General features: G+C 32.6%; 2 protein-coding genes across 6 annotated transcripts in view; one reads left to right on the forward strand and one right to left on the reverse strand.

Annotated features, from left to right (window-relative positions):
* Nucleotides 1-20538, reverse strand: part of LOC125857196 (MLP-like protein 34) — a 384557-nt gene that overhangs the window by 234705 nt on the left and 129314 nt on the right. For 3 of the 5 annotated variants that reach the window (XM_049536882.1, XM_049536884.1, XM_049536883.1), the window contains exons 4-5: nt 6484-6850; nt 5291-5557 (exon numbers count right to left, since the gene is read on the reverse strand). In XM_049536882.1, coding sequence (XP_049392839.1) covers nt 5292-5557; nt 6484-6850 — 633 coding nt within the window. In that variant the 3' untranslated portion in view covers nt 5291. Of the gene's footprint in view, nt 1-5276; nt 5558-6483; nt 6851-20538 lie in introns of those variants that run through there. The other 2 variants (XM_049536885.1, XM_049536886.1) reach the window with 2 other exon arrangements.
* Nucleotides 1-20538, forward strand: part of LOC125857217 (MLP-like protein 28) — a 79199-nt gene that overhangs the window by 33411 nt on the left and 25250 nt on the right. The gene's annotated exons all lie outside the window — the stretch shown is intronic.

Below are 20538 nucleotides of genomic sequence, written 5' to 3' on the forward strand. Positions count from 1 at the left end.
GAAGGACTTCAAAAACTACTTGAAACATAAACGCAAGGAGATGACTGTTGAAGATCTCATGGTAAGACTGAGAATCGAAGAGGACAACAAGGCCGCAGAAAAGAGGTCACATGGTAATTCAACAATATCTGGAGTAAATATTGTTGAAGAAGATCCCACAAAATCAAAGAAAAGAAAGAAAACATCTGGTCCAAAGAGCAATCCTCCTAAGAAGAAATTCAATAGAAGCTGCTTCAACTATGACAAATGTGGTCATAAGGCTACTGAATGTAGAGGTCCCAAGAAGGACAAGAAGAAGGATCAAACAAATTTGGCTGAATCCAAATGAGAGATGGACGATCTTTGTGCAATGCTTTCAGAATGCAACTTGGTTGGAAATCCAAGAAATGATGGATAGATTCTGGTGCCTCATGCCATGTTTGTGCCAACAAAGAATTATTTTCATCATATACTCCAGCACCTACAAACGAGAAGTTGTTTATGGAAAATTTCGTTGTTGCAAAAGTGGAAGGAACTGGCAAGATCCTCCTAAAGATGACATCAGGCAAGGTGGTGACTTTGAACAGGGTCTCGTATGTTCCGGAATTGCGAAAAAACCTAGTTTCTATACCAGTTCTGACTAAGAATGGATTCAAATGTGTATTTGTTTCTGATAAAGTTGTAGTAAGTAAGAATGAGATGTATGTAGGAAAAGGTTGCCTCACTGAGGGCCTTTTTAAACTCAATGTAATTGCAGTTGATATGAATAAAGATTCTGCTTCTTCTTACTTGCTTGAGTTTAAATGTTTATGGCATGAACGTTTGGGACACGTTAATAACAAAACCTTGAGAAAACTGATTTACTTAAATGTTTTGCCTAAATTTGAGTGCAATATATCAAAATGTCAAGTTTGCGTTGAATCTAAGTATGCTAAGCATCCTTATAAATCTGTTGCAAGGAATTCATATCCCTTAGAACTGATTCACACTGACATTTGTGACATGAAGTCAACACCAACACGTGGTGGGAAAAAGTATTTCATAACTTTTATTGACGATTGCACTAGATATTGTTATGTCTATTTGCTAAATGGTAAGGATAAAGCAATAGATACATTTAGGCAATATAAAACTGAAGTTGAAAATCAGTTGGATAGAAAGATCAAAATGATTAGAAGTGATAGAAGTGGAGAATATGAATCTCCATTTGTAGAAATATGTTTGGAAAATGGAATAATCCATCAAACTACTGCTCCTTACACTCCACAATCTAATGGAATTGCAGAAAGAAAAAACCAAGCTTTAAAGGAAATGATGAATGTCTTACTTATAAGTTCAGGTTTACCACAAATCTTGTGGGGGAAGGCTCTCCTTACAGCAAATCGAATACTCAATAGAGTGCCTCATACGAAGACACATGTTATTCCATATAAGAAATGGAAAGGTAGAAAACCCAACTTGAAATATTTCAAAGTGTGGTGGTGTCTTTCCAAGGTTCAGGTTCCTATACCTAAGAGGGTGAAAATAGGGCCTAAGACTGTGGATTGTGTATTCATTCGATATTCCACAAATAGTAAGGCATGTCGATTTTTGATTCATACGTCCGAACATCCGGATATTCATGATAATACAGTAATGGAATCAGATAATGCTGAATTTTTTGAACATATCTATCCGTATAAAACTAGACTTGAGTCATCTAGTGGGGGGTCTAAACAACCTCGAGAAGAACCAAAAGAGAATGAAACCAATGAAGAGAGTCCAAGGCGCAGTAAACGTCAAAGGACAACTACTTCATTTGGATCTGATTTTGTAACATTCCTTCTTGAAAGTGAGCCTCAAACATTCAAGGAAGCGATGTTGTCTAGCGACTCAACCTCTTGGAAGGAGGCTGTCAATAGTGAGATTGAATCAATCTTAAGCAATCATACCTGGGAGTTGGTTGATCTTCCTCCAGGGAATAAACCCTTGGGTTCAAAATGGATCTTCAAAAAGAAGATGAAAGATGATGGAACTATTGACAAATATAAAGCAAGGCTTGTTATCAAAGGCTTTAGATAGAAAGAAGGTCTTGATTATTTTGACACATACTCGCCAGTGACTAGGATTACATCAATTCGGATGTTAATTGCCCTAGCTGCAATATACGGTCTTGAAATCCATCAAATGGATGTGAAAACCGCATTCTTAAATGGAGAGCTGGAGGAAGAAATCTACATGGAACAGCTTGAGGGCTTCGTAGTTCCTGGCAAAGAAAAGAAAGTATGCAAACTTGTTAAGTCACGTTATGGACTAAAACAAGCACCGAAACAATGGCATGCAAAGTTTAATTAAACCATGTTGTCAAATGGATTTAAGATCAATGAGTGTGATAAATGTGTTTACATTAAATACACTACGGATCAGGAAATCATTGTATGCCTATATGTGGATAACATGCTGATAATGAGCAAGGACATTGCCAATATAAAAGCTACTAAGCGTATGTTTGCTAGTAAGTTTGATATGAAAGATCTAGGAGTAGCCGATTTGATATTGGGAATAAAGATTCACAAAACTCCTAACGGTCTAGCATTGTCTCAATCTCATTATATTCAAAAGGTACTTGAAAAGTTCAAGTATTTGAATTTCAAAAAGGCAAAGACCCCAAGTGATGTGAACTTTAAGCTTGCTAAGAATAAAGGTGAAAGTCAGTCTCAATTGGATTACGCTAGAGTATTAGAAAGTTTGATGTATGTCATGAATTGTACACGACCAGACATAGCCTGCGCTATAAGTAAACTGAGTCGATACACTAGTAATCCCAATCAAAATCATTGGTTGGCAATGAAGAAAGTTTTGGGGTACTTAGAAGACACTTAAAACTATGCTTTGCATTACAACAAATATCCAGCAGTTCTTGAAGGATATAGTGATGCAAATTGAATTACTGGGTCAACTGAAACGAAATCCACGAGTGGATATGTTTTCACTATTGGTGGAGAAGTAATATCTTGGAAATCATCCAAACAAACATGTATAGCTCGCTCTACAATGGAGTCAGAATTCATCGCCTTAGACAAGGCAGGTGAAGAAGCTGAATGGCTCCGGAATTTCTTAGAAGATATTCTGTTTTGGCCCAAACCAATGGCCCCTATATGCATACACTGAGATAGTCAAGCTGCAATAGGAAGGACTGGAAGCGTTATGTATAACGGGAAGTCTCGTCACATAAAACGAAGACATAACTCTGTTAGACAACTACTCTCTAGTGGAATTATCACAATTGACTATGTAAAGTCAAAGGATAATGTGTCGGATCCACTTACAAAAGGCCTAACTAGAGAGGGAGTTGAGAGATCATCGACGGGAAGGGAACTATGGTCGAGAACAAGTCATCGTGGCGGTAACTCTACCTAGAAGACTGGAGATCCCAAGATCTAGGTTCAAGGAGATCAAACAAAGTCATAGATGACAGTTCAATATTGTCAAAACATATTTGATGGTCCATTCTCATAATGAGACAATGTTCAGTAACCAGGATAAAGGCATAAGGACTTTTTAATGGTTTCTAAGTTTGATACAGAGTATATCAAATGGTGTATCTACGGGATAACACAGTTAGAAACCACCTATGTAAGTGTGAAGTGTAAGCCGCTTCAAGGAGAATCCGGTAAAGCTAGTTCTCTAAGCACTTATTAACCGAGACGTGTTCATGGCTGAAACGAACAAAACAATGAGAACCAAAAACAGTTTAAGGGTTGATTGGCTTATGTTGTCTAGTTATACACCAAAGCTCGACGGTTCAAAGATATCAAATCTACCGATTGACCGAGTATATCCGATATATGTTCACTAAGGAAAGTTTAAAGGGAAACCTACTTATCCAGATGCAATTAACTCTTACTTACAAGACACACAAGTTTTTCATGCATATGTTTTAACTATAGTCATTCCCCATTCATGTGGGGGATTGTTGGGTTTAGCAAGGTGTGAATGAGAAATAAAAAAGAGAAAATGGAAAGAGGAAGAACCAATGAAAGTGGGGGAACCAATTTTGGAGGGAAAATGAAAAGTCATTGCAAAGTGCAAATGAAAAGTCATTTTTACCATATTGGTAGAAGAAAGGAAATAGTTGTCCTTATATTAGGAAACACTTCCTTTAGTTCTTAAAGGGTTAAGAAGAAGGTGCCCCCTCGCACCGTCGTCGTCGCTCGCTCGGCCTCGGCTTCGGATTCGGCAAATGATTTGATTGATAATATTTTTGGACAATTTATTTAATCAATCTTGTTAATTCATTTCTTTTTTCTTATAAATTAATTCTGAATGTTAGTTAAATAACAAAATTAATTTGGCGCAATGGAATTTATTTGAAATTCATATGCAACGGTAATAACGTTCCGAAAAGTCGTTATTTTTCCCAAAAGACACAATCTTCTGGAAAAAATGGGTCTGAATAGAATTGTCTGAACAAACGCATTCCTTGCTGTAAATGTCTATAAATAGAGATGTTTTTTCCGATTTTAACACTGAAATTTTTTTCCTCTCTGCATACATTTTTTTACATAAATAAAATTGTCGATCGACTGAGTCTGTGTGTGTTCTTGCGTTCGCTGAAGTTATTGAAGTTTGAGGTACCGCTACTTCTTTAACAGGTTAATCTGTTTTATCTTGGGAGGAATTAATCTGCAACCTCGGGTATAGTGAGGGGATTAAATTTCTTAAGGAAACACAGTGGTTTCTGTGGACTCGAATTAAAATTATTCTGTCTATTTCATCTACTTTCTGTTTCTGTATTTTTGGACTAACCTTAATACAGGAGATAAAAAATAATATATCGAATGTAATCTCATAATTAGCCGAGTCCAGAGATATGGTGTATTCATAGATCTTACTCTTACCCTAACCTTGTGAAAATAGAAATTATTTCTAATAAGTCATCAGTTCAACAAAAAGTATATCAAAATCAAGTATAGTAAAAAAAAAAAAGAAAGTACAATAGCATTATTATAAAATACAAACTGTTTTTCAATCCACAACAAAATATATTAGAAATTACATATTCACTCATTTTGCCTTATTTTATTTTTATTCTTGTTACATGCAGTAGACATTTCAAAGCACACTCATTAATAACAACAAACGTACGTTATTACAAGACTTGAGACAACATCTTAGTTCCAAGCATTCACCTAGTTCATACTCTTTAAAAATATTGTCACACATGTGACAGTATAGCATCTGTTAATATATTTTCAAAGAATTTGAGCAATATATATATTCAATATATTTTCAAAGAATTCGAACAATATATATAAAATAATAGATATATATCAATTGAGATGGTGAGTCTCAATATCTTTTGTGACATTGAGGCAGAATTCCATTAAAGTGAATGGATCGGGCACATTACAATTCTTCTTTTTATATTCCACTATCCAAGTAACTATATTATCTTCACCTTTTGTTTCAACATGAACAGTGAGGTAAAATGAATTATAATCCTCCAATATATCTCCTCCAATCATTTTGAATTTAACCAACTTCTTTTCTTCATCTATTTCTTCAATTACATCCTTTGCCACCTTCTCTTTCCCATCTACAAACGAAGATATATAGTAAGAATTTAATACTACTAATTCCTTTTATCAAATGAGAGTATTGAATTGAATCTGAACGAGTTAAAATGATTCGAATTAATAAACGCATAGAAGCATAGCTCATTGAAAATTTGATTAGGTTAATGGATCGAACATGTCAATTTAAGCTAAATAATGTGTCACAATTTAATGTCTTAAAATCTCTTTTTATTTGTTTATTATTTTAATTGCCTAATCAAACTAACCAAAGTTTTGTCCATTTAATTATCATGTCTATATCTAACCAACTGTCGCAATCCATTATGTCCAATTCAAAATCACTTTTTATTTGTTTATTATTTAGTTATCTAATCAAAACAACCAAAGTTTTACCCTTCATTTAATTGTCAGGTCTATATCTAACTAACAGATCCAAAAAATTATTTATTTTTATATGTGATTATAAATTTTGACTTGTCTAAGCTTTCATAAGATTAGATTATGACCTATTGTTTAATCAAGACAAAACATGTACTGAGTATTGGAACAATTAACTTAGATATAAAATGTTTAATTACTTCCCTATCTCAATTATTGAATAGTATATTTTTAAAAACAAATTAACTTTCAATTTTTTAGTTTATCATTGTTGAGATATTTTATATTCACACAAATATCTAAAACTTATTGTGAATCACAACTTTAAAAAGCTATCTTTTTCTTATTCTTTCTCTAAATTTTAAATCCAATCAAACGATTTTACATAAATTGGAACAAAAAAGATAATAGTAAACTTAAAATGCATATCATGGATTTCGAACTCAAAACTTCATGAAAAGTAGGAAACATTTTCTCTTTAATGGATCATACGCATCACAAATCTAGATTAATTGAGTCAGTAAGTATGAAACATCGAATAACAAGAAAGAGTAGGATGTAGGCTTACCATGGGTGAAGTTCCAAACGATAACAGAACCAACAGTGCCCCATTCACCTTCATGAATATCGACATTTTGTATATAACTAGGTGACATACTAGAAATATGATGTGGTCTATACCTAAATATTTCATGAAACACATCCCCATCAGACTTGATATTTATTTCAGAAACTAACTTTCCTGTTAGGTGATGAGTCTCAATATCTTTTGTAACATCAAGACAAAATTTCATTAGTGTGTGAGGATCTGGAATATCTTGATTCAACTTCTCATATTCCAAAATCCAAGTAACTAAATTGTCTTCACCCTTTGTTTCAACATGAACAGTGATGTAAAATGATTTGTAATAGTCCAATATATCTCCTCCAATCACCTTGAATTTAACAAGCTTCTTTTCTTCATCTATTTCTTCAATTATTTCCTTTACAACCTTTTCCTTCCCATCTATAATATACACAAGCTTTAGTTAGTAACTTTTAAATAAAGTGTATATAACAAATTATACTTATTGACTCTTTAAATTTTGAATTCATCTATGCATATTATATTTACACAAATCTTTAATGTGCAAAAAAATACTCCATTTAATTGAATTAAGGATTGTTTTACGTAAATCAATATGATTCAAATTAAGTGTCTCTAAATCAAGATAACATTATTACCTCCATTTTAATTTATTTCTATTCCTTTCTTTTTTTTATTTGTTTTTAAACTAATGTTTTTTTTTTTATCTCTTTAATTTTAATTTTACACATGACATATTTAAGACCACAAGATTAAAAGACATTTGAATAATATTCTATGTATCTTTAGTTTAACATCATAAGATTCAAAAAATTCCTTTACTTTTTAAACTCTAAATCAAATCAAAACTACACAAACATATTAAAATAGCAGAAGTAATTATTTTTGTCAACTCAACCCTTTCACCAATAAATGATCTAAAAGTCCGAGGAGAGATAAAGAGTAATTTGAGTAACAATAAGGTTAATTTATTCAAATGATCATATGGGGATGCAACGTTGTGATATCAGATTCATCTGAATCGAATACTTTCAATGTAGATCTTAAGTCTACGCATAAATATTTACTAAATTTATAATAAATATAATAGATCTGAAATCATAACTTATAAAATATAATACATTTAAGGCTAAGAAGCTTATCGTTTGATTTTATATATTTAAATTATGCATTTATGCATGTATCTTTATTTATGATCACCAATCATTTTTTTTAAAAATAAATGTGTTAAAAACCTTAAACAATACGTATTTTAGACCATAGAGAGTACCATAAAATGGAGGCTGACAATATAAGGGCAGATCTAGCCCTTAAGGTACATGTAGATTCAAATTATCCTTATTTTTATTTGTTAAATGGATCTTCAATCTAATTCAACCTCAAAAGTTAGCTGCCTTCAGTATCAAAAATTCAAAATAATATTTGTAAATATATTATTATGGACTACTCAAGTAAGTTAAAGTATTATTTTATGTTAACTACTCAAGATCATTATAGAATTTTATAAACTTTAAAATCGAAATTCACTTCTGATCACTATAACAAGAAGTTGAAGTGGTATAAAAGTGGTGGCAACTTACCATGGGTAAAATTCCAAAAAATGACAGAGCCAACAGTACCCCGCTCACCTTCATGAATATCCACATTTTGTACTTTATCAGAACTCATAGTTAAAATATGATGTGGTCTATGCCTAAAAATCTCATGAAATACATCTCCATCACACTTAATATTTATCTCTGAAACCAACTTTCCTTCAAGACTCATTTTCTCTTCTCTCTCAAATGATATCTTACAAAGATGAAGTGTGTGTGGTTCATTATTAACATGAATCTCTATGTCCTTTTATAGTTGGACAATATGTCTACACCATAAACCTTTTATATATTTTTAGAATATAAATATTAACAATTGAAAATTTTAACAGCTAAGTTAGTTGATTATCTAAACTTTTTGTAAGTGTTCAATTTACCACTCAGTAATGTCCTTCTCCATTTCCCCTAACTTATTTTTAAAAAATAAATAATACACGCTCGACTCAAATAAGGCATATCAAAATCAGTTTGAAAAGAAAATATATTAGTAAAAACAATCTTATAAAAAATAAAGAAAACCAAAAGATACAAAGTTGCGTTATATATTTTATATATGATTTCCCTTTTCTCTCTATATTTATAATGTATAATATATAGTCGTCGATACAAAAACGGTTCTTCGTCTATATCTATCCCAACTTCTAAGCAATTATACTTTTATATACTTTTTCTTTATTTAAAATAAGTGTTACTTTATATTTTTATTTTGTTTTGAAATAAATAATATTTTACATAACTAAAAAGACATAAATGATGTTTTTTAATTTGAAATTTATTTAACTAAAGAAAATTTTATTTAATAAAAAAATTACTAAATGATACACTTTTTCCAAAATATTTATATTCTTAATAAGTTAATAAAAATACTTCCTTTGTTCATTTTTACTTGTCACTGTTTTCATGGTAGCTATCCTATAAATTCTCATAAGTTAATGATACCGATGATGAGATAAATCTTAAGTCTATCGAAAAACTGTAAATTTTTATGGTAGCTATGCTATAAATTCTCATAAGCAAAGATGTGCATGTAGAATCACTAGTATACTTCAACTAACCCAAACAACACCAAATCTTTCATAACTAGAATGAACAAGTCTAACCAAGGATGCCACCTGTAACATCCGGCAATTTGAAATAACTATGGAAAAGCTTGAAATTTGAAGTAGTCATTTTTTTGGAAAAATTCCGAATCTGGAAAATTTGGCTAAGTGTGGAAATCAGTGAGTTTTTGGCCAACTTTGAGCAGTCGTAACTCCTAGCTCAGGATGATTTAGGAGTAGTTCCAGTTATGGTTGTGAAGCTTGTGGAACGATCTTTCCAACGCCACCGAGTTTTCTCGATTCCGAGTTTGTATGAGCGAGTTATGCCCTTTGAAAGTTGGGCAGTTGGCAGGGAGTCCGTCCGGAAATTTAAGGGCATTTTGGTCTTTTCACAAATCATTTCTTTTGAGGTTATATTGTTGTGTTAGGCTGTTTGTGGATCATTTTTGTTCCATTTTAAAAGAGAGAAAGTTAGGGTTCTTGAGAGTGAAGAAGAGAAGAAGAAGAGAAGAAGAGGAGAAAGAGGAGATCAACAAGTTTCCGTCGTGGAATTTCGTCGGGGGTGATCCCTATCAAGGTATGTGAGTTCTTTAGTGTGGGTTGATCCTTTCCCCCACACACCAAGCTCATTTTATGATTTGAGAAAAGATTGGATTTGTTGTTGAAGTTGTTGAAGTTGTTAGTTGTTGTTGATGTTGTTAGTTGTGTTGTGGAAGTTATTGTTGGTTGTGGGACATGATTTGGTTGTGTTCTTGAGCTGAAACCTATTGTATATTGAGGGATTTTATGATCCTTAGTGTTGGTTGGTTCATACCCCCACACACCAACTCGTTTTTAATTCCAAGAAAAGATTTATTTTGGTTGTTGAAGTTGTTGGTTGTGTTGTTGAAGTTCTTGCTGATTTGGGACAGGATCTGGTTGCGTTTTTTAGTGGAATCCACTGTATGTTGAGGGGTTTATGACCCCAAGTGTTTGGGAAAAGAACCTTTGAGGTTGAGAGGGTTTAGAGTTGGCAACATGAAGGAGAAAAGTTGGGCAGCTTGCCTGAAGCAAGTCTGCGTTGCAGCTGTGTTCCCTCTGTGAACAGAATCTGTTCTGTTTTTAGAATTAAATTTCGAATTTTTTTTCTTAAGTCTAGCTGTCCTAAATTATTCCTAATCATCATGGGGTCTTTCCAAACACAAATCATTACCCTTGAGTTCATAATCCAATTCAAGTGAAGTTAGATTCCAATTCAAGTGAAGTTAGTTTCCAAGTCAAGTGAAGTTAGAAGTTAAGTTTAGAAGTTAAGTAAGTCAAAGCAAGTCTTCAAACTTTTCAAGAGTCTTCATTGAACGTTTTAACTTCATTCTAAGGCTCAAGTTCCAAGTTAGTATAGAGTTCCAAGTTAAGTATAGAGTTTCAAGTCGAGTGAAAAGTATTGAGTTTCAAGTCAAGTCAAAAGTTAAGAGTTTCATGTTAAGTTAAGAGTTTCACATCAAGCCAAGAGTTCAAGTAAAGTAAAGAGTTTCAAGTAAAGTAAAGAGTAAAGAGTTGAGTTCATTTTCTCAAAGTTATTAGGGAACTATGTATTCCCAAAGAAGTTTTAAAGAAATGTTTTTACATTTAAACAAGGTTGGAAACTGAGATTTCCAAAAGAGCCTTCGAGCTAGTTTTTGAGTAATTATCTCATATCAGCAGGAAAACATATGTTTTAAAAACATAAGAGCCAGTACATTTTTGGGAGTAGTATCGAGCACCGAATTGGGGGAGCGTTCAAAGAACCCACAGCCCCCATAGAACCATGTTAGCCACCATGGGTAGAAAAGGATCATACTTTTTAGATGAATCCTTTTCAGATTAGACTAGTGGATCCATTAGGCAGTTCAGGTCTTATACCTTTGGCCGGGTATAAGATGCTCTGGCAGCGTGAGGTCGATCGCTGTATCATCACTATAGCTCTTATGTGATGGTTGTCGGTTAGAGAAACTCCCACAGCAGTTATTGTATTTTTATACACAGAAATTATTGTATTTTATATACATCAGTTCAATTGTATTTCTATATACATCTCAGGCTTATTGTATCCTTGTATACACACAGAGTTTATAGCATGTTTTAAACAGTCTTTCTTTATATCGCACTTGTTTTAAATTGCCTTATATTGAAAGAAGTCAGTCAGGTTGAGTTCAGTTATTCAAGAGTCGAGTATCCTTGAGTTAAGTATCTTTGAGTTAAGTATATATCTTGAGTTAAGTATATATCTTGAGTTGAGTATATATCTTGAGTTGAGTATCTATCTTGAGTTGAGTATCTATCTTTGAGTTGAGTATATATCTTTGAGTTGAGTATCTGTCTCTGAGTCCAGTATCTATCTTCTGAGTTGAGTAAGTTTGAGTAGTTTTGAGTATTCCTTGAGTTGAGAAAGTTTGAAAAGAGGTAAGTTGTTCAGTTTATTCCAGTTTTTCTTCTAGCCTATGTTGTTTAGCTTTCCAGCTTACATACTCGTACATTCCACGTACTGAGCCGTTTGGCCTGCATCTTTTTATGATGCAGACACAGGTATACAGGATCATCAACAGGAGATTCGTTGATACATCCGGGAGTTCCAGTTAGCTATGACAAGCCTCTTTGCTTCCGGAGGATTTCATTTACCTTTCAGTTGTATCGGTTGTTAGGGGGTTGTGGGTTTTGTCCCGGCTTCCATCTTTATCAGTTAGAGGCTTCATAGATAGACAATAGAGTTTCAGAAGTCTCTTCATTTATTTTGTTAAATGTTTTGAAGACTAAAGTTGCCTTTTATGGCGAGTTGTATATATATTCTATTATACAGAGTTTTCTTTTGAGTTAAAGATTTGTAAAGTTGAGTTTATAAACTCTTTTTTTCAGTTTTAAGCTCTTGTGTGCTTAAGTTAGTATTCCGCTTGGAGTCAGCCAGGATGAGGGTTCGCTTGGGGACCAGCAATGGTCTTCGAGTGCCGGCCACGTCCAGGGTGTAGGCTCGGGGCGTGTCACCACCCTACCAGGAGGACAATCACAGAATCGGTACACACAATCCACTACTAGGAACTCACCCATAGAAGTGAAAACACACACGGACGTAGAAAGTGAATCATACTCTAAACCATGCCCAAAATGAAATAGTTTGTCACATAAGAATGTACATAACCAAGGTCGAATAACTCTAGATACTCCTTCCATAAGGCCCATATCAAACATTTTCATTCATCCGACTCTATATCTTTGATTTTCTAGCTACCCACAATCACCAATTTAGTCCCTATTATAATTACACACATACTTGATTTATCGAACCCCACATCCACTGAAGTCAACACTCTTAATACTAACAAAACATCATAACCACAACGATCATCTACCTTTCTCCCAATTAACCATCATTAGTATCAAAGTATTCTTATCAAATAAATGTTCAAACTATGGCTATCTCTCTTTCTATTTAAGCATTTCATGACAAATACGAGTCCCAAAAAAGGCTAATAACACTAATTTAAAATTTGATAGTACCTTTCCATCGAGATAAAACTATTAAATCACACCCAAAGTCAACGTCACACCACTTCCACATACCATGCTTTAGCTACCATTCTAAACCATCACATACATCATGCCAATACTTAGGGAAATTCTTGGTCACTCAAATTATTCTGTATACTATAAGCTCATAACCTCTATTCACCATCAAATGTCTATGTAACGTATCATAACATTCTACGTAGTTCCATCAATAGAGTAGTATTAATCCAACTTTAATTCTTAATAACCATGTAGAATTATATATCATCTTGTGCATCATTCTTAAGTCATCTATCATAATTTGAGCAATGTAACCCCACGTAATACTCTAAGTTTTCACACCTTACTGTTTGTCACCCAAACCAAAACTCAATCTTTATAAAAGTCGATGATAAACTCCTAGTAAGTCTGTACCGAACAAGATCACATCTTACAATCATATCTAAACTCATAGGCAAAAATTAATACAACCTTCAACTACACCCCAAGGGTTTATACGAGAGGTCTTATTACTTCAGTTTTCTCAAATTCTTCCCAAGGTGTAAAATTCTAAATATCTCGACCCTTCAATATATCAGACTCTTGTTAATTTCTCTAGCTCGCTTACCGATCTCATTATTTTACCAACAGCGCATGACATTTTACCTTATACTCTAAACCAACACTTTTAACTGAAACCTTTGCTTGTGTCCTTTAAAAATCAAAAGTAACAAACTTTATGACCAAAATCATGCATAAGTCCTTCCAAATACTCAATACCCGATTCAACGATCATTTCTTATCTTATAAAATCATATCTTGACAAAATATACCACTACGAATGTAGACTTACAAAACAAAAAATTGAATTGTGACTTTGTTTCTAACTTTTCCAAACCATTATATTATTCCCTCAAGGCACCGTGACTTTGTTTCTAATTTTTCCAACTCAATTCATCTAATTTCCTTTCACACCCAATATTATTGTAATTATAAAACAAATCTGATATAAAGCAATAATATAATAATTAAATAATGAAACCTCAAACCGATCAAACATTGTCATCTAAAGTCAAAATATATTTTCTATCTCACCAGTTGTCATGCAGCCTTCTCATCATAAATATAACCATACTATTATTATTATATAAATTTATATCACTAACAATCTCAATATTCAAAGTTCAATAATTTTGCTCACCTGAAGCCGCCGTCGGCCCTTTCTCTTTCGTCTACGCCACTTTCAGTTCTCTCACCTACTTTTCCTTCTTCTCTACGTATTGTTTATTACCCTAATTAATATACCTGACTAATCATAAAAATAATGATAAAAGTCACCTACTACTAATTTTAATTATTTTCTTTAACCATCAATTAAATAAATTATTAAAACTACCCAACTAATTTTATAATTATAGTTACGAATAATCCAAAATACACATTTAAAATCTATCGAAATAGTCTTTTATACACTAAAAAGCTCTAGTACTCATAACGACCTAAAGGGTCGTTACATTAGATACCAATTTACCCATCGTTCGTCCTCGAACGATCAAAAGAAGGTTAGGGTAAGGCCGGGTACTTGACTAGATAAAAAGAAGTGGATATCTTCTGTGCATATCAGTCTCTGGAGTGGACTCTTCAACTGATCGATTCTTCCACTAGATCTTGACAAGACCATCAAGAAAAATATTTTCTAACATCAATCCTGAATCAATATTGGCTACAATCATGAGTGAACCTGAACCAGCCACCGCACACTCATAATGCACAAACCATCATAGATCTTATCAAGATTACATCCTCACAACAAAATATTTCCTCGAGCTTAAGCTATAAAAATATGATCTTTAGACAACAAGTAATCACCTTGGAGAATCAAACTCATCTGATCCAAAAATGAAAATGATCAAGTGACCACCATCGAGAAATACACCCAAACATACAGAACCTCTAACAACACTGTCGAAATGCTAGATTAGTAGCTATTATAGACAAACCTTAAGAATGACAAAACTAGACCCCATGGTCCCCACATTAAATCACACATAGCCAAAACATGATACCGATGATGAGATAAATCTTAAGTCTATCGAAAAATTGTAAGTTTTCAAGGTAGCTCTCCTATTAATTCTCATAAGCAAAGTTGTGCATGTAGAATCACTAATATACTTCAGCTATCCCAAACAATACCAAATCTTCCATAACTGGAATGAACAAGTCTAACCAAGGATGCCATCCTACCAGGAGGACAATCACAGAATCGGTACACACAATCCACTACTAGGGACTCACCCATAGAAGTGAAAACACACACGGACGTAGAAAGTGAATCATACTCTAAACCATGCCCAGAATGAAATAGTTTGTCACATAAGAATGTACATAACCAAGGTCGAATAACTCTAGATACTCCTTCCATAGGGCCCATATCAACATTTTCATTCATTCGACTCTATCTCTTTGATTTTCTAGCTACCCACAATCACCAATTTAGTCCCTATTATAATTACACACATACTTGGTTTATCGAACCCCACATCCACTGAAGTCAACACTCTAAATACTAACAAAACATCATAACCACACTGATCATCTATGTTGACACCCAATTTTGACCCTCCTTTCTTCTAATTTATTGTTTTCGAGCTTCTAATTTGATAACATATAAAATAATTCTTTTTCACAACTATTTTTACTATTACAACTATTTATCTATTAAAATTATACGTTTATTGTCGAGATGATTGTTATCACTTTCTATACCTTTTTTTTTAAATAATCAATTGTCGTCATCTTATTTCTAGTTTCGTATTTATTAACTTAATTTAAGTCAATATTTTGCACATATATTTTATATTAGCGATGTTTTATTACGTAAATTATTAGTTGTCATCTTATGGTATATTTTATATTAATTATAAAGTAAGAAGCCCAAAATAATTTAAAAGAAGAAAGGAAAAGGCTAAGAAATTCGGCCCAAAACCCCTCAAATCAGACCAACATTTCAGCCCATTTGCTACACTAAAATCTGTCTGAAAGAAGCCCAAAATTCGGTCCAAAGCCTCCAAAATAGACCAAAACGCTTCAACCATTGTTTTGTATCAAAATATCCAAAAATAGCCCAAAAAAATCGAGCCCAAAAACAAAATTTTCAGCCCAAATTTGGACCTAATATTGAGAGAACAACAACTGCCTCATCTCTCTTCTTCTCTCCCATTTTCAGAAAAAAAAAAAAGAACAACAAGGTCTATCAACCATTGACAGAGCTCAACTACCCCATTTCTGTGATATATGCATATCAATAGCGTGAAGGCTGCTATGTTCAACTACTCACGTCATTCAAGTTTGAACGGTTATCTTGACCAAGTTCAAAAATCTGAAATTTTAAAATCCCGCCCAAAACACAGCCCTAACTCTAAATCGCCTATAAATACTCGCATTCAACCCTATCTTTAGGGGGGATTTCATTTTTTTTTTTACCTCTAGAACAGATGTTCAACTTCTTTTTAGCTTTTTCCATTGCACCAGAGTACTGCTAGCTACTGTTTTTGTTCTAAAATATTTCCTTTATATTCTCTCCTGATCTTGGACGAAGCTCTATTTTGGAAGCTTATTTGAGTTCGTTGTTGTTCGAAGTTTGACCTTGGATCGAAGTGCCCTTGTTCACTGCCCTATAACAGGTAAATTCATTCCCTGTTCTCTCTGTTTTCTTTGTTACTATATTAAAATGTTACATATGTCGTAGCAATCTTTGCTCATTTTAGCTATAATAAGAATAACGTTTCAGATGTGTTTCGGCTTAGTTCAAGACTCGTAATAATCGAAAGTCCTCCCTCTTTCATGTTCAATCATCTTGTAGCTAAGAAATGATTTCTTTTTGTGTTTAAATCTTTATTTTTAGTCAAGTTAGTGTTGTTATGATTTAATGATCTCCTATGTCTTCACTTGGTAACCAATCTTGAAGTTCTGTCGCAAGCTACTCGTTTCCTAGGAAGTAATTGCAAGCATACTGGATGTAGTTTTCCATTATACATGATGAGAATTTTTGTTAAGCTTATTTCCTGTTATATTTCCTTTTAGCAGACATGTATGTATTATGTATGTGTTTCTTTTCAAAATTGTAAGTAATGTCATATTAAAATCTCAAATCTTGTTTGATGTCATATCTCTCTAGATAATGATAATCTCCTTATAGTTAATATTAATGGGTTGATTTCATATCTTATTAGAAAGATAAATCATGTTCTTTGCAAATAATTCTACTTAGTTTAGTCATAATGGCAATGAATTATTTTTGAGATCTGTATAGCTCTTAAGCTGTGTGTTTTTTTTTTGGCGTATTAGACAACTTGATAATATTACTCGAGATCATTTTTCTTGTTAGTTAATGTCCCTCTGACGTCTTTTATATGATAAAATTTTCTAGCTTGTGTTTTTTCTTACTTTTTAAAAGTATGCTAAAAAGAGTTGATATTTGTTGTTGATTATTTTTTAGAAATGATATGCAGGTTATTTTTAATTTGCTTTATGTCTTTATTTTTTTTTTATTTTTTTTTTTGTTAGAGTAAGAAAGATCATGATCCTTGGCATGTTATCTAAGATTCCGATATCATCTCTGTGTATAAAATATAGATTTTAAATCCTTTTGTTTAATTCATTAGTTAGTACAGTTGGATTTTTTTTTATTTTCTTCCAAGTGTTTCGTAAGGGCTACTTAAAATGTCTTAATATCTTAGTTTGAGTTTTTTTTTTTTGTTCAGCATTAGTAAGCTTTATATGTTAAATATTATATTTGATGTATGATGTTACTTAATTAGTATTATCTATTTTTATAATATTGCTTAAAGTCGAATATCTTACTAATTCATTTTATCTTCTCTTTATTTGCATGAATACTTTGGAACAAAAATGGAGTCCCGATTAAGGACTCTCGCAAAATCGAGTCTCATAGACTCAACATTATCCTCATACCCGCACAAGGAGTTTTCACTACATACTTGACCATTCGAAATTGCAAGCAAAAATTAATGGCCCTGTCTTGGAGTCACTAATGGCTACTTACATTTTTTTCATTATTTGTTTACATGTTTTCTTTACATGTTACACTAGTTTACGTGACTTGAAGATGTTTTTATCTTTGAATTTTCAAATAGGTAACTTAATATAGATGTTTGGGTTTGGGTACCTTTAGCTAGAAATAAACCTATTAGTTACTTTAGTTTTTATTACTTCACTTGAAAAAATCTTTTTAAACACTTCATTTTCCATCACTTTAAACTCACTAATTTTTCAAGTTTTGTTCAAACTTGGCAATGTCTTATAAAGAAAATATCTTGTTCTAAACCTTTTTTTTCTTAAACTTTTTCTAACGGGAGTACCTTGTCAATCAATGAACAAGTGTCTATTTTTTTTTTGTACTTATTTTTAGTCATGGATTTATCTACATGGATCTAAAGAATTCACTCTTCCTTAAATCTTTTTCACTCTAATACAATTATAATAAGAGCTTTAAAATAAATAATGTTTTCCAACTTGGCTACTCAATTACTTAATCTTTAGCACTCATATCTTTTTTTAAAAAAATTAATTAACCTAAGTTTGGTCGGTAATCGTATTTTTAACGAATCTTAAAGGATGCCTTACCCCTTCCCTTTAGGATAACTAGAACCCTTACCTAGAATCATTTTAAGTTAGTAGACCATTTAATTGAAGTCATTTTAGTATTACTTAGTTAATAATTTAGGTATCCTAATTTACCTTAAAAATAATTAGGTGGCGACTTCTTAAGTTAATTAATTTGGAAATCACCAATATGTTGTACAATAATTTCACCTTGGTTAAAATGGGGTATAACAATCTACCTTACTCCCAAACCATCATTAGTATCAAAGTATTCTTATCAAATACATGTTCAAACTATGGCTATCTCTCTTTTTATTTAAGCATTTCACAACAAATACGAGTCCCAAACAAGAATAATAGCACTAATTTAAAATTTGATAGTACCTTTCCATAGAGATAAAACTATTAAATCACACCCAAAGTCAACGTCACACCACTTCCACATACCTTGCTTTAGCTACCATTCTAAACTATCACATACATCATGCAAATACTTAGGGAAATTATTGGTCACTCAAATTATTATGTATCCTATAAACTCATAACCTCTATTCACCATCAAATGTCTATGTAACGCATCATAACATTCTATGTAGTCCCATCAATAGAGTAGTATTAATCCAACTCTAAATTCTTAATAACCATGTAGAATTATATATCACCTTGTGCATCATTCTTAATTCATCTATCATAATTTGAGCAATATAACCCACGTAGAACTCTAAATTTTCCATACCTTACTGCTTGTCACCCAAACCAAAACTCAATCTTTATAAAAGTCGATGATAAACTTCTAGTAAGTCTGTATCGAACAAGTTCACATCTCACAATCATATCTAAACTCATAGGAAAAAATCAATACAACTTTCAACTACACCCCAAGGGAATATACGAGAGGTCTTATTCGTTCACTTTTCTCAAATTCTTTCGAAGGTGTAAAATTCTAAATATCTCAACCCTTCAATATATCAAACTCTTGTTAATTTCTCTAGCTCGCTTACCGATCTCATTCTTTTACCAACAACCCATGACATTTTACCTTATACTCTAACCCAACACTTTTAACTGAAAACTTTGCTTGTGTCCATTAAAAAATCAAAAGTAACAAACTTTATGACCAAAATCATGCATAAGTCCTTCCATATACTCAATACCTAATTGAACGATCATTTCTTATCTTACAAAATCATATCTTGCAAAAATATACCACTACGAATGTAGACTTACAAAAAAACAATTGAATTGTGAAGCCAATTGTGTAATCCAATCCCCTTATCTATCAATAGTAGCTCATACCTTGAAGACTTTTATGAATTTATGTATATTGGCTTATCATTAATCGCCTCTCCATCGATCTTACCATATCCTTCACTAAAAATCCAAATGTACTCATTTGCAAACTCAAACCACAAAAGAATTTATCATCACACTCGAGCTGGACGTATGTACACTTCTTTGTCAAGTCTTATCCATTAGTTTTTTAACCGATGAACACATGACCCTATTACCATAACCAGAGCAAAACGAATGAAATTACACATCTTTGAACCCAATTCTCAATCCTTTTTAAGATACCTCTTAAGTACTTGCAACTGGAGAAAATATTCTTACTCTCACCCCTTTTCGAAGGCTACACTCATTCCACTAATTTTATTCATTTTCATTATGACTCTAGCTTCTTTAAATTCTAATCTTGTGGTGCCCCAACATCTCTCAAACCTTTCCATACAACCTCGCTACTCACTAAATAGTAGAAAATCGCAACCTTAGATACTCACAAGTAATTATTACCATACAAAATTTATTTAATCAACAATTTGTATTATATAGTTGCATATCAATCACAATCCATCACTAACTCGTATTACCATGATTCTCAACATGCCCTTGTCATCACCACGAAGTCATCATTTTCATCGACATAACACCTCAACTCAGTTATATAGATCAGATCCAAAGGACTAATTCATATTTTATACATACTTTCTAACTAAAATCTACAATTGCATTCACCCAAGTATACTCACTGACTTTGTTTATACATAAGGTTGTCATTCCGGTATCAATCCACTCCTTTGGAATTTAAGATAAAATCACTAGTCCTAAAACCGTCAAGATAGACTTCACTACCTAATGCATTAATATCGTAGCAAAGGTCCACCACTAAAAACTTCCTCAAAACAGTGCTTAACCTAAGCGTCCGTAGCAACAAACTAGTTGGTTTCTTAAATGTGATCAATGCAACACTAAATCTCATTATCTGAATATATCATTCAATAGAT

Source organism: Solanum stenotomum, chromosome 2 (genome assembly GCF_019186545.1).
Source record: "Solanum stenotomum isolate F172 chromosome 2, ASM1918654v1, whole genome shotgun sequence".
NCBI lineage: Eukaryota > Viridiplantae > Streptophyta > Magnoliopsida > Solanales > Solanaceae > Solanum > Solanum stenotomum.